The sequence below is a fragment of the Saccopteryx leptura genome, chromosome 1, assembly GCF_036850995.1.
Source record: "Saccopteryx leptura isolate mSacLep1 chromosome 1, mSacLep1_pri_phased_curated, whole genome shotgun sequence".
Classification (NCBI taxonomy): domain Eukaryota; kingdom Metazoa; phylum Chordata; class Mammalia; order Chiroptera; family Emballonuridae; genus Saccopteryx; species Saccopteryx leptura.
This window is the reverse complement of record NC_089503.1, coordinates 284,245,188-284,259,219: the sequence shown is the minus strand read 5'-3', so window position 1 is coordinate 284,259,219 and position 14,032 is coordinate 284,245,188. Positions and strand designations below refer to the sequence as shown.

Genomic DNA, 14,032 nt, shown 5'->3' with positions numbered 1-14,032 from the left:
ACATATGTTCCGAGAAAACATCTCCAGATTATTTTGACACTTGATTATGTTGCATACTCCTCACCCAAAGTCAAATTGTCTTCCCTCACCTTCTTTCTGGTTTTGTTTGTGCCCCTCCCCTCCCCCCACCCCCTCTCTCCTTCCTCGCCCCCTCCCCACCCCACCACCCCACCTCCTGTTACCATCACATTCTTGTCCATGTCTTTGAGTCTCATTTTTATATCCCATCTATGTATGGGTTCATATAGTTCTTAGGTTTTTCTGATTTACTTATTTCACGCCATATAATGTTATCAAGGTCTATCCATGTTATTGTAAATGATCTAATGTCATCATGTGTTTTTTTTTCTGAAGTTGGAAACGGGGAGGCAATCAGACTCCCGTATGCGCCCAAACGGGATCAACCTGGCACGCCCACCAGGGGGTGATGCTCTGTCCATCTGGGGCGTGGCTCTTGCAACCAGAGCCATTCTATCGCCTGAGGCACAGGCCACAGAGCCATCCTCAGCGCCCGGGCCAACTTTGCTCCAATGGAGCCTTGGCTGCGGGAAGGGAAGAGAGAGACAGAGAGGAAGGAGAGGGGGAGGGGTGGAGAAGCAGATGGGCGCTTCTCCTGTGTGCCCTGGCCGGGAATCGAACCTGGGACTCCTGCACGCCAGGCCAACACTCTACCACTGAGCAAACTGGCCATGGCCCATGTCATCATTTCTTATGACTGAGTAGTATTCCATAGTATATATGTACCAAAGCTTTTTAATCCACTCGTCCTCTGACGGACACTTGGGGTGTTTTCAGATCTTCGCTATTGTGAACAATGCTGCCATAAACATGGGGGTGCATTTCTCCTTCTGGAACAGTTCTATGGTGTTCTTGGGGTATATTCCTAAAAGTGGGATAGCTGGGTCAAAAGGCAGTTCGATTTTCAATTTTTTGAGGAATCTCCATACTATTTTCCACAGAGGCTGCACCAGTCTGCATTCCCACCAGCAGTGCAGGAGGGTTCCCTTTTCTCCACATCCTGGCCAGCACTTATTTTGTGTTGTTTTGTTGATGAGCGCCATTCTGACTGGTGTGAGGTGATCTCATTGTGGTTTTAATTTGCATTTCTCTAATGATTAGTGATGTTGAGCATTCTTTTATATGCCTATTGGCCATCCGTATGTCCTCTTTGGAGAAGTGTCTATTCTTTTGCCCATTTTTTGATTGGACTGTTTGTCTTTTTTGAGATTTTCAAGTTCTTTATACATTTTTTGGTTATTAACCCCTTATCAGATGTATGTTCTCCCATTGTGTAGTTTGTCTTTTTATTCTGTTCTTACTGTCTTTGGCTGTGCAAAAGCTTTTTAGTTTGATACATTCCCATTTGTTTATCCTGTCTTTTATTTCACTTGCTCATGGAAATAAATCAGCAAATATATCGCTGTGAGAGATGTCAGAGAGCTTACTGCCTATGTTTTCTTCTAAGATGCTTATGGTTTCACGGCTTACATTTAAGTCTTTTATCCATTTTGAGTTTATTTTTGTAAATGGTATGAGTTGGTGGTCTAGTTTCATTTCTTTGCAGGTAGCTGTTCAATTTTCCCAACACCATTTATTAAAGAGGCTGTCTTTACTCCATTGATGCTCTTACCTCCTTTGTCAAATATCAGTTGTTCATAGAGCTGTGGGTTTATTTCTGGGTTCTCTGATCTGTTCCATTGATCTATATGCCTGTTCTTATGCCAGTACCAAGCTGTTTTGAGTACAATGGCCTTGTAGTATATAACTTGATATCAGGAAGTGTGATACTTCCCCCTTTATTCTTCTTTTTTAAGATTGCTGAGGGTATTCGTGTTCTCTTTTGGTTCCATATAAATTTTTGGAATATGTGATCTATATCTTTAAAGTATATCATTGGTATTTTAATTGGTATTGCATTGAATTTATAAATTGCTTTGGGTAATATAGACATTTTAATGATGTTTATTCTTCCTAACCATGAGCACAGTATATGCTTCCACTTGTTTGTGTCTTCCTTGATTTCTTTTATCAATGTTGTATAATTTTCCGAGTACAAGTCTTTAGTCTCCTTGGTTAAATGTACTCCTAGGTACTTTATTTTTTTGGTTGTAATAGTGAAGGGGATTGTTTCCTTAATTTCTCTTTCTGACTGTTCATTGCTTGTGTATAAAAGTGCCTCTGATTTCTGAGTATTAATTTTATATCTTTCCACTTTGCTGAATTCATTTATCAGGTCCAGTAGTTTTTTGACTGAGACTTTAGGGTTTTCTATATTCAATATCATATCATCTGCAAATAATGATAGTTTTACTTTTCCAACTTGAATGCCTTTTACTTCTTCTTGTTTGATTGCTGTGGCTAGGACCTCCAGGACTATGTTGAATAAGAGTGGTGAAAGGGGGCACCCCTGCCTTGTTCCTGATCTTAAGGGGACTGCTTTTAATTTTTGCCCATTGAGTATGATATTGGCTGTGGGTTTGTCATAGATGGCTTTTATCATGTTGAGGTATGTTCCCTGTATTCCCACTTTGTTGAGAGTTTTGATCATGAATGGATGCTGGATTTCACCAAATGCTTTTTCTGCATCTATTGAAATTATCATGTGGTTTTTCTCTTTCCTTTTGTTTATGTGATGAATCACATTGATTGATTTGTGAATATTGTATCAGCCTTGCCTCCCCAGAATAAATCCCACTTGATCATGGTGTATGATTTTTTCCATATATTGTTGGATCCGGTTTGCTAAAATTTTGTTGAGGATTTTAGCATCTATATTCATCAGGGATATTGGCCTATAATTTTCTTTCTTTGTGTTGTCTTTGCCTGGTTTTGGAATCAGAATTATGCTCGCCTCATAAACGGAGCTTGGGAGTCTTCCTTCCTCTTGAATTTTTTGAAATAGCTTGAGAAGGATAGGAGTTAGATCTTTTTTGAATATTTGGTAGAATTCACTTGTGAAGCCATCAGGCCCAGGACTTTTGTTTGTTGGGAGTTTTTGATAACTGTTTTGATCTCATTTGGTATAATCGGTCTGCTTAGGTTTTCTGATTCTTCCAGATTGATTTTTGGAAGATTGTATGTTTCAAGGAATTTGTCCATTTCATCTAGGTTGTCTAGTTTTTTGGCATACAGTTCTTCATAGTATTTTCTTATAATATTTTGTATTTCTGTTGTGTCAGTTGTTATTTCTCCACTCTTATTTCTAATTTTATTTATTTGAGTTCTCTCTCTTTTTTTCTTGGTGAGTCTAGTTAAAGGTTCATCAATCTTGTTTACCTTTTCAAAGAACCAGCTCCTAGTTTCATTGATCCTCTGTATTGTTTCTTTAGCCTCTATGTCATTTATTTCTGCTCTGATCTTTATTATTTCCTTCCTTCTACTACATTTGGGCTTTACTTGCTCTTCTTTTTCTAGTTCTTTTAGATGCAGGGTTAAGTTGTTGATTTGAGCTTTTTCTAGCTTCTTAAAGTGTGCCTGTAGTGCTATGAACTTCCCTCTCACTACTGCTTTCACTGTGTCCCATAAATTTTGAGTTGTTGTATGCTCATTATCATTCGTTTCTAGGAATTTTTTTATTTCTTCTTTGATCTCATTCTTAATCCATTCGTAATTTAACAACCTGCTATTTAGTTTCCATGTGTTTGAGAATTTTTGAGCTTTTCTGTTGTGGTTGATTTCTAGTTTCATGCCATTGTGACCAGAGAAAGTGCTTGATAGGATTTCAATCTTCTTAAATTTGTTAAGACCACTTTTGTGTAGGGCATAATCTTGAAGCGCAGAGTTTGCAGGTTCAATCCCTGGTCAGGGCACACACAGGAGCAGACCAATGTTCCTGTCTCTCCCTTCCTCTCTCTCTCTCTCTCTCTCTCTCTCTCTGTTTCTCTCTCTCTCTCTAAAATCAATACAATAAACATTAAAAATTTTTTTTTTGACAGAGAGAGGGACAAATAGAGACAGACAGGAAGGGAGAGAGATGAGAAGCATCAATTCTTCCTTGCGGCACCTTAATTGTTCAATGATTGCTTTCTCATATGTGCTTTGATGGGAGGGGGGAGGGCTACAGCAGAGCAATCCTTTTTCAATTCAGCGACTCTGGGCTCAAGCTAGCGACCATGAGGTCACGTCTATGATCCCATGCTCAAGCCAGCTAGCTACCCTCTGCTCAAGGTGGGGAGCTGGTGCTCAAGCCGGCCGACCTTGGGTTTCGAACCTGGGTCCTCTGTGTCCTAGTCCAGTGCTTTATCCACTGCAGTACCACCTGTTCAGGTAATACAATAAACATTAAAAAAATAAACCAATAGAGTTCCTGAAGGAACAAATGACGCATCTAACAAATTTACCTCTGGTAACGGAGGGTCCAAGTAGGCAGCTGACTGATAGCTAATGAGTAATATTTTATAGGTTGAATTACTTTATATAATTAATGAGAGAATGGAACTTGGTCAAGTAGAAAATAAGTGATTTTAGTTTATAGACTGCATATAAGACAATAGTCCCCTAAGTGATTTGCAATCTTTTTTTTCTTTCTTAAAGTAAACATAAGCTAATTCCAAAGAAAAAGAAGGGCACTGACCTCTTCTCTGTTTGTAACTAATTTGTTAGTGCCATGAGATGAAAACAGTTGTATTTAGTCAGGGGCACTGACCTCTTCTCTTTTAGTAATTAGTTTGTGTGTACCAAGAAAAAAGAAGGTTGAAAATTGCCGTAAGATTATAATGGAGCTGAAAAATTCTTAGTGACATCCCTGTGGTCTTACCTGCTTTAGCACATGCATTACGTTTGTGGTGATGCTGGTGTCAACAGACCTGCCCTGCCAATCATAATTGTAGCACATTCAATTATGCCCAGTACATAAGACCTGATAATAATGAACTGTATTACTTGTTTATGTATTCGCTATACTGTGCTTTTTATTGTTATTTTATCAATAGAATGTATTCTTTCTACTTTTTAAAAAAATGTTTGCTGTAAAACAGTGTGCCATGTAACTGGCAGCAGCCTCATCTGTGTTGACCACATCTCTTGACTGCATCATTTTCTCTTGTGCAAGATTTAATCTTGTGTTTTATGAGTTTAGTGTAGTCTTGGTGCACAGGGTTTGCAAAGTTCACAGCAGTAGTGTCCTAGGTCTTCACAGTCACTTTCCACTTACCCAGAGCAATTTCCAGTGTACTGTAAGCGCTTTCATGCTAGGTGTCCTATACACAGGTACCATTTTAACTTTTATACCATGTGTTTACTGTACCTTTTTTATGTATAAATACACAAATACTTATGACTGGGTTACCATTGCTTATAGTATTCAATATGGTAACATGCTATATATGGTAGAAGCAATTGGTTAGGCTATATGCTACCCCATACAGCCTAGGTGTATCGTAGGCTGAACCATCTAGGTTTGTGAAAGTGCACTCTGTGATGTCCACACCATGATGAAGTCACCTAATATGCATTTTGCAGAATGTAGCCCTGTTGTTAAGTGGCGCATGACTGTCTATGGGAGACCTGATTTCATAGTAGTTCAGTGGTTTGTCTAATGAGTTCAGCTTCAGAGAGATAATGGGAACAGTAAGTGTGGTTGGTCTGTAGGGTTAAATTGTCTGGGTCTAAGTAATCCTCTAGTACTTATAGACTACTTGCTCTGAGACTCAATTTCTGTATCTGTAAAAGGAGATGATAATTCTCACTTAGATTTTTTTTGGAAAATATCAAATAACTGATGTAAAGGGCTTACCCCATTGGAATTTTAGCTAATATTATATATTTATTCTTTCAGTAATTCCCTAACTTTGGGATTTGGTAGTCCAATAGATTAGAAAAACAGGGAGGTGGGCAAGATAAAATGGTCTTCTAATATTGCCAAGTGAAGTTATTAAAAAAGACAGAAATTACCACCATAGTCTTCATTTTATAAAGGACATTTTAAAATCTAAGTTGTAGTGAAGGACATCGTCTCAGAATGAAGAACTGCCCTTTTTTTTTCTCGAACTGTTCTTTAAATGGAATAAATTTAGCTTCATAAAAGGCTCAATAAAATTTTTATTTTTCTTATTTCACTGTGAAGTAGGAATTAGATAGTCTATGAGTCTCCCTCCAGTAGTGAAATAACTCAGTTCTTATATTCATACCCTTGCCTACTCCTCCCTGCTTCTATACTTATCCCACCTAACTTAGAAATACTGGTGGACAACCCATACTGGATCAGTTAAGTAGAATGACTGCTCTGAGAAATAGAGACAACAAATGAAGTTGGACTGGATAAAACAATAGGCAGTATAAGAAAATAGCACAGGCCCTGGCTGGTTGGCTCAGCGGTAGAGCGTTGGCCTGGCATGCGGGGGACCCAGGTTCGATTCCCGGCCAGGGCACATAGGAGAAGCGCCCATTTGTTTCTCCACCCCTCCCTCCTTCCTCTCTGTCTCTCTCTTCCCTTCCCACAGCCGAAGCTCCAATGGAGCAGAGATGGCCTGGGCGCTGGGGATGGCTCCTTGGCCTCTGCCCCAGGCGCTAGAGTGGCTCTGGTCGCGGCAGAGCGACGCCCTGGTGGGCAGAGCATCGCCCCTGGTGGGCGTGCCCGGTGGATCCCGGTCGGGCGCATGCGGGAGTCTGTCTGACTGTCTCTCCCCATTTCCAGCTTCGGAAAAATACCAAAAAAAAAAAAAAAAAGAAAAGAAAATAGCACAGACAGTAATATGCAATCATTTATCTAACACATTTGCAGCCTACTATGTGCCAAGTACTGTACTAGATGCTAGGTATATGACAAAGCAAATAGTCCATGTCCTTTGGAATTGTACTCCTATCTCTCAGGCTAGGTAGGTTCTTGAGTCTTGAAGATAAATATGACACATTCCTGGGGCTTTAATTTATATGGCAATTTAAATATTTTACTTTCCTGGATGGATAAGCTCTGGGTTAGAGCATTGTCCCAATATACCAAGGTTGCGGGTCAGGGCACATACAGAGAGATCAATATTTCTGTCTTTCTCTCCTCTTCTCCTCTCTCTAAAATCCATAAATAAATTTTAAAAAACAAAAATTATATTAAAGACATCCACAAAAAGGAAAGACACGCAAAATCTTCATGAATTAAAAGAATGAAAGTCTGACCAGGTGGTGGCGCTGTGGGTAGAGTGTTGGACTGGGACATGGAGGACCCAGGTTCAAAACCCTGAGGTTGCCAGCTTGAGTGTGGGCTCATCGGGTTTGAGCACAGATCGCCAGCTTGGACCCAAGGTCGCTGGCTTGAGCAGAGGATTGCTCAGTCTGCTGTAGCCCCCCAGTCAAGGCACAGATGAGAAAGCAATCAATGAACAACTAAGGTGCCACAATGAAGAATTGATGCTTCTTATCTCTCTCCCTGTCTGTCCCCTCTCTTTGACTCTGTCTCTGTCAAAAAAAAAAAAAAAAAAAAAAAAAAAGAATGAAATAAAGTCAGTTTTTCTCTTGTAAGGGCCAGTTTGGGCTATTATTCCAGATTGGCATGCATACTTTGCTCTCCTCTGTGTCTGGGTTGATGATTCTTTACATTTAGCTTGCATAAATGTCATTTGAGGGAACTTGTTAAAAATACAGCTTCCAGGGCTCGAGAGATTCTGATTCAGTAGGATTGTGGGAAAGCCTAGAATTGGCTTTAGAAAAAACTCTTTGGAGATGCCAGTGTAGCAGCAGTGGTCTATAGCTTTCTTTGAGATGCCTTGCCTTAGGGGTTCTTCAGAAGTTTCAGAAGGCAATACATTTAAAAGAGAAACTCAGAAAGTGAACCTTGGCAACATTTCTCTATTTAAAGAAACTTGTTTTTTTGCTTTTTATTATCATGATTTATCTGAATGCTGCCAATTAAACATACTTTCAATTGTAGAGATTAAATCCAGATTAGTACTGGACAACAGGTCAATTTTAGAAAAAAAGTCCATGAGAATATTTGTCAGATATAATGCTAAAATGTTTACTGTAGGAGCCTGCGCTGATTCTGGTTTTCCAACTAAACTGAGAATCTCACAGCTTTTTGTTTTGTTTTGTTTTGATTTACATTATTCATGAATGTATAATGAATGAGTTGGAATTAGGCTTAGAGCTGTATCTGTCCCTAAAAAGAGAATTCTATTTGTTATCTTTGCTTCTTTTAAGAATGTCAGTGCTCTCCATTTGAAGACCACCAGGAGCACTGGCAATGGATAAGTGGATAAATTTTGGTTCATTGACTTACTGCAACAAGGAGAATGCTCACCAAGGGAAAATGTGGGGTGTCTCAGTAAGAGGATGTCAGAAATGGCATGGGATTTGATTTTGTGTTTGGTGATTTGGGGAAGGTTCAAGGACTGGACTGCTGGTAGGAAGTGATGATAATTATATGTCAAGCCATCTTAATTCTTATCTAAAACATAAGAAGAATTGGATGAGGCTAAAACTGATGGGTAAAGATGTGACAGTCACTTTCATTAGCCAGGGTAGGCGGAGGCTGTAAGGTCATTTTGTGGTTTGGACAATGTTCATGTTTTCTTTCCTGTCTTCAGACATGATTATGAGGGGCCTTGTATTTGTTAATTCATCATGGTCACATTGGCCTTGGCTGATGTTGGTGTTCTGTGAAATTGTGTATGCTTACCTGGAGAGCACAATACTGTACCGTGGCAGGCTACCTCCAGGCTTTTAAGGCCCACATTTCTTTTTCTCACGGTTAAAATAAGAATAAAGAAAAAATGTTCTTATATGTATGAATAGAATCTAGACACATCCAAAATATTCACAACAGTTATGTGTTCACAAGGCTGAGAGGCAGCTCCGTGTAAGGAAGTGAGGCTGGGATTACCTTTTTTTTTAGTCCCATAACTGCCCTGTGAACCTGACAATATCATTAACAGCTTCCATTTGCCAATCACCTGCTATGTGCTTTGATGTGTCCTAGGTGTTTTACACACGTACAATTTTACAGGCAAATCTATTATTCCCATTTTTCAGATAAGTAAACAATAACATTGCTAGAATCAGCTGCTTATTAAGTGGAATTGCTGGTACATTAAGGGGTTCTATGCATTCTGAGCCTTCTGAGTATCCACTATACCAGGATGCCTCTCTGCAGAACTCGGGCATCTGGAGGTAGAGCAATGGAGATATACTACTACTTGGCAGAAGTGTTCTGAGACTCAAATGCCGGCATACATCTGAAAGCACTTAGCAGGGTAACTGGTTCATGGTAGACAAGCCATAACCAAGTTTTCTTTTAGGAGGGCCCTCTGATTGTGAGTGAGTTCAGATGAATTGACTAGTAGTAGCCTATGTTGAGCGACTCCAGACAATTTTAATCTTCTGGTCACAGAAGTCAGACTAAAAAAAAAATCTTAGTGTCACAGATTCAGAGTTTAGAGCTCCAAGGCATTGTTGTCAAAGTCATTTTTTACAGATGGGGAAAATGAAGCGTGGCAAGGCATCTGATGTACCCAGTGTCACAGTGTCGGAGCAAGGCCGAGAAACTCCCCCACCCCTTTACTTTTCAGGCCACAGAGCCACCGCTCCTCTCGGTACCAATCTCAGAGTTCAAAGTTTCTAGACGCTGTAACTCCGTGCAGTCAGCAATTGAAGGATTTCAGAAGAAGCTTTGGTAGCGTTACTTCCGGGAGCTGGTGCGGGAGTTCCGCGCCTGGTGGAGGGGCCGGGGAGAGGGGCGGCAGAGGCGGCAGGGTTTCTTCGCAGAGCCCATGCCTGGGGCCCTGACCGCGGCCACGCGGCGGGGCTCCGCCCCGAGAGGGGACGCAGGCCGAGCGATCGCGTCGTTATCGCGGGGCGGTCCGGAAGGAGGAAGGCCTGGGCAGAGGTGAGCCCGGGCGGAAGAGCCAGCAGCCGCTGCAGCGACCCGCACCATGTCGGCGCACAACCCGGGCATGGAGCTCGGTAAGGGCCCCTCTCCTCACCTCCCGCCTCCGCAGCCAGATCCTGCCTCCTGCGGGCCGAGAGCCGCGCGGCCGGGGCGCTCCCAGCGCAAGGCCGAACGGGGAGACCTATCTCCTGGGCATGTTCCCGCCGGTCTGGGCATCCAGGCCTTTTCCTAAGCGGAAGGACTAGGAAAGAATTAGAATTTCATCTACCCCTTACTCGTTCACCTTTAGCTCATTGATTGCAAGGAACAAAAACAAACCCCCAGAACCCCAAACAAACAAAATCTCACGAAAGAAAACCTTCCCACTCTAAATAGAATCCCTGTGGGATCTAATGCTGAATTTCCAGATGATTTTCACACAGCTGTATCCCCAAAGTGGCCTTGTTTTGGAAAATATGTCAGGCCTTTGTATTATATTATTTATGGAAAATGTATGATTTTAGAGGTACAAAGATTTATAAAAGTGCCCAATTAATTATTTCGCCATTTAAGAAAATTATCGATATTATTAAGTATTACTGGCAAGAAAACTTAGTTCTGATTTACAAAAAATATGAAAAATTGTAATTTATAGCAAAACCATATTGGCTAAAGGTTTAGAATCTCTGGTTAAGCATTATAACTTGGATATCTGTATCCTGGATCTTCAATTAGCTGTGTGACTTTAGGCACATTACTTAATCACTCAGTACTTAAGTGTCTTAATCTGTAAAATGTTTACTTCATAAACTGATATGTTGCAGATACCTAGTAAGTGTCAATAAATAATAGCATTATATAGAATGTTAGCTGTAAGTTACATATAACACATACAGGTACTTTCTCTTCTAATTAAACATTCCAAAGGAGATTCAGAACTTTTGTTGAATGGAAAGAGCATATTTTTAGTTGATTTCTTCACTAAATTGACTCCCCTTTAGTCACTGCTTTTTAGGAGATTTTGTTTTAAATTCTAGTGGACTTTCGTATAAAGGAATCTTGCCTCGATGGGAAGATCCTGAAAATGGTGAATGGGGACAGGGATGGGGTGCAGGTCTTCCCTCCGCATCTTCAGGAATGTGACTGTGCCTTTGTGCCCATAGAGGATGCACCATTATTTCCCCTAAACTTAGAAGGTGATTTTTTTTCTTTTAAGAAATAGACCATTTTTACTTTTTTTAAAATTGAGATATAATTGACATATGACATTTTTGCTTTCTTATCTTGCAAGATTTAGAATCACTTTCATTCATTTGTTGAAAAGAAACAGTACATATAGATTAAAAACAATTGCTATGTAAAATAATAGTAAATGTGGTTTATATGTAGTGATGTAAATGCTCATAGTTTTGTTTTCTTTGTTTAAATAATATATACAAGGGTGTTTTTCCTCACTGGTATTAATCATTAATCTAGATAGAGGTTTAGCCTAAAATGCTAAAATAAGCTACTGGAATTATTTATATACTAGGAAAAACATTCACTATTAATTTATGTGATATGTTACCTGATGTATTCTATAGAATTTTCTAATTAAGTCTTTTAAAATAAATATAACTTTTTAAAAGAAATTAACATTTACTTTATCTTATTACAAGTATTCATGTTTATTGCAAAAGTTTTAGAAAATACAGTTAGCACAATATACTGTAAAATTATTACTAATCCAATCCTAGTTACTTATATTTTAACGTATATACTTCTCGTTAATAGACTTTAAAAACAAATCGGTTCATTTGAAATTGACCCCTATGATAAAAGCCTTCATGGAAAACTCTCTTTCACCAGAGCATTTGGATATATGAAAGAGAGAACAAACCCTCTACCTTTAATGTTAACTTTTATGTCAGTGTTTATGGATGAGTGCTATCTGCTTAAGATATTTTCTACTTAAAATGTTAATTTCTGATTTTCTCCAACTCACCCATAAAGCTGAAAATCCTTTTTTCTTTGGACAATGCTTAATCCATGTGGGTAGGTCTCAGCTGTGTCCTTATAGAAAGAAAGCTTGACTAATTTGGAGTCAGAAGGAAAAATAAGCCTAAATCGTGTGGCTCACCTATTGAGTAGTAGTCCACGTCTCTAACCAAGCTACTTGATTTCTTTGAACTAGATCAGTGGTTCTCAAAGTGAGGTCCCTGGAGACATCCCATGTTTGATCCCTGGTCAGGGCACACAGGAGAAGTGACCATCTGCTTCTCTCCCACTCCCTCTCTCCCTTTCTCTCCCTCCTCCCCTCTTACAGCTAGTGGCTTGATTGGTTCAAGTGTTGCCCCAGGCACTGAGGATAGCTTTGTTGGTCTAAATGTAGGCCCCAGACCCTAAGGATAGCTCAGTTGATTCCAGCATGGACTCCAGACAGGGGTTGTTGGGTGGATCCTGCTTGGGGCCCATGCAGGGTCTATCACTCCCCCTTTCTCACTTAAAAAAATTAAAGTGAGAAAAAAAAAATTAAAGTGAGGTCCCTGGAGCAACAGCATTGACATTATTGGGGAACTCATTAGAAATGCAAATTATCAGGCCTCACTGACATCTTTTTTTTTTTTTTAATAATTTTATTTTTTTAATGGGGTGACATCAATAAATCAGGATACATATATTCAAAGATAACAAGTCCAGGTTATCTTGTCGTTCAATTATGTTGCATACCCATCACCCAAAGTCAGATTGTCCTCTGTCACCTTCTATCTTGTTTTCTTTGTGCCCCTCCCCCTCCCCCTTTCCCTCTCCCATTCCCTCCCCCCCCCTCCCCCCCCCCCTAACCACCACACTCTTATCAATGTCTCTTAGTTTCACTTTTATGTCCCACCTACGTATGGAATAATGCAGTTCCTGGTTTTTTCAGATTTACTTATTTCGCTTCGTATCTTAATGAATCAGAAACTCCTAGGTGGGGGCCAGCATTCAGAGTTTTAACAAGTGTTCTGGGTGGTTCTGAAACAGCCAGTTGGAGGACCACTGGCCTAGTGATCTCTATGGCTCTGTGGAGCACTTCTGGCTTTATGCATTCTATTGAAAGACTGTTGTTCTCCTATTCCCCTACATGCTTCTGAAGTTCTACCTAAAATGTAGAGGCAGCATGGGCAGTGATGTTTCTTTCCTTCACTGATGTACTCTAGGCACCTAGAATAGTGTCTGGCACAGGGAAGGCCCTCAAACATATCTACTGAGTGAAGGAATGAATTTAGAACTGCTGGGGACTGTGAACAGTTGGCTCAGTGGTTGAACATCAGCCTGGTGAGTGGATGTCCCAGGTTTGATTCCTGGTCAGGGCACAGAGGAGAAGTGCCCATTTTCTTCTCCACTCCTCCCCTTCTCACTTTTTTTTTCTCTCTCTCCTCTCCTCCTGCAGCCATGGCTTTATTGGAGCAAGTTGGCCCTGGGTGCTGAGAATGACTCCATGGCCTCCGCCTCAGGCACTAAGAAGGGCTCAGTTGCTGAGCAATGGAGCAAGGCACCAGATGGGCAGAGCATAGCCCCCTAGTGGGCTTTCCGGGTGGATCTCAGTTGGGGCGCATGTGGGATTCTGTCTCTTCCTCTCCTCCTCTCACTGAATAAAAGAAAGAGCTAGCTTGGGAAAGTTGGAGCAACCACAGGGCCCTGTGCATGCACAGTTTTGTGAAGTACCACATCCTTTCCCTCTTTTCTGAGTATTGTTGAAATGCAACTTTGTTTTGTCTGTCTTTAAAGATACCTCAGAGGCTTATGAAGGATATTGATAGTGTGGCTTCCTTTTACATGTGATTTTCTTTCTAGGCATGTTGCAATGGGGGTGTTGTATTAGGTGACTTCTAAGACTCTCCTTGCGCTCTATATATCTACCTGAAAGCGCTTATATACAGAAAGGAAAATGTCAATTGGATCTGAAAAATAACAGGAAAAAAGTAATTGAAGACTAATTTTTAATTGGAGAGGATGGAGACAATTCTTTAATTTCCTGTTTGTTAACAAGAGATTGTTTTAAGCATGTATCCACACATTAAATTATAGAGTTCATGATTACTGAGGAATGGAAACACTGTTTTGCTCTGTAAAGGTACTTTCTATAATCCAAGTCACAACAAACAGATCGGACAGTTTAGCTTATTTGTTTAAATCATGATCAAGGAGATCAGTTTTGGCTTGTTGCCAAAGTGAGAACCAGGGTGGATTTTGTACTTTATGAAGCATATTTAT

The 14,032-nt window shown here is 40.3% G+C and overlaps 1 protein-coding gene across 1 annotated transcript in view; it reads left to right on the top strand.

Annotated features, from left to right (window-relative positions):
• The first annotated feature begins 9,612 nt into the window (after nucleotides 1–9,612).
• Nucleotides 9,613–14,032, top strand: part of DERA (deoxyribose-phosphate aldolase) — a 154,267-nt gene continuing 149,847 nt past the window's right edge. Inside the window, exon 1 of the mRNA XM_066355140.1 lies at nucleotides 9,613–9,891. Within this exon, the coding sequence (XP_066211237.1) occupies nucleotides 9,861–9,891 (31 nt within the window). The 5' untranslated portion in view covers nucleotides 9,613–9,860. The remainder of the gene's footprint in view (nucleotides 9,892–14,032) is intronic.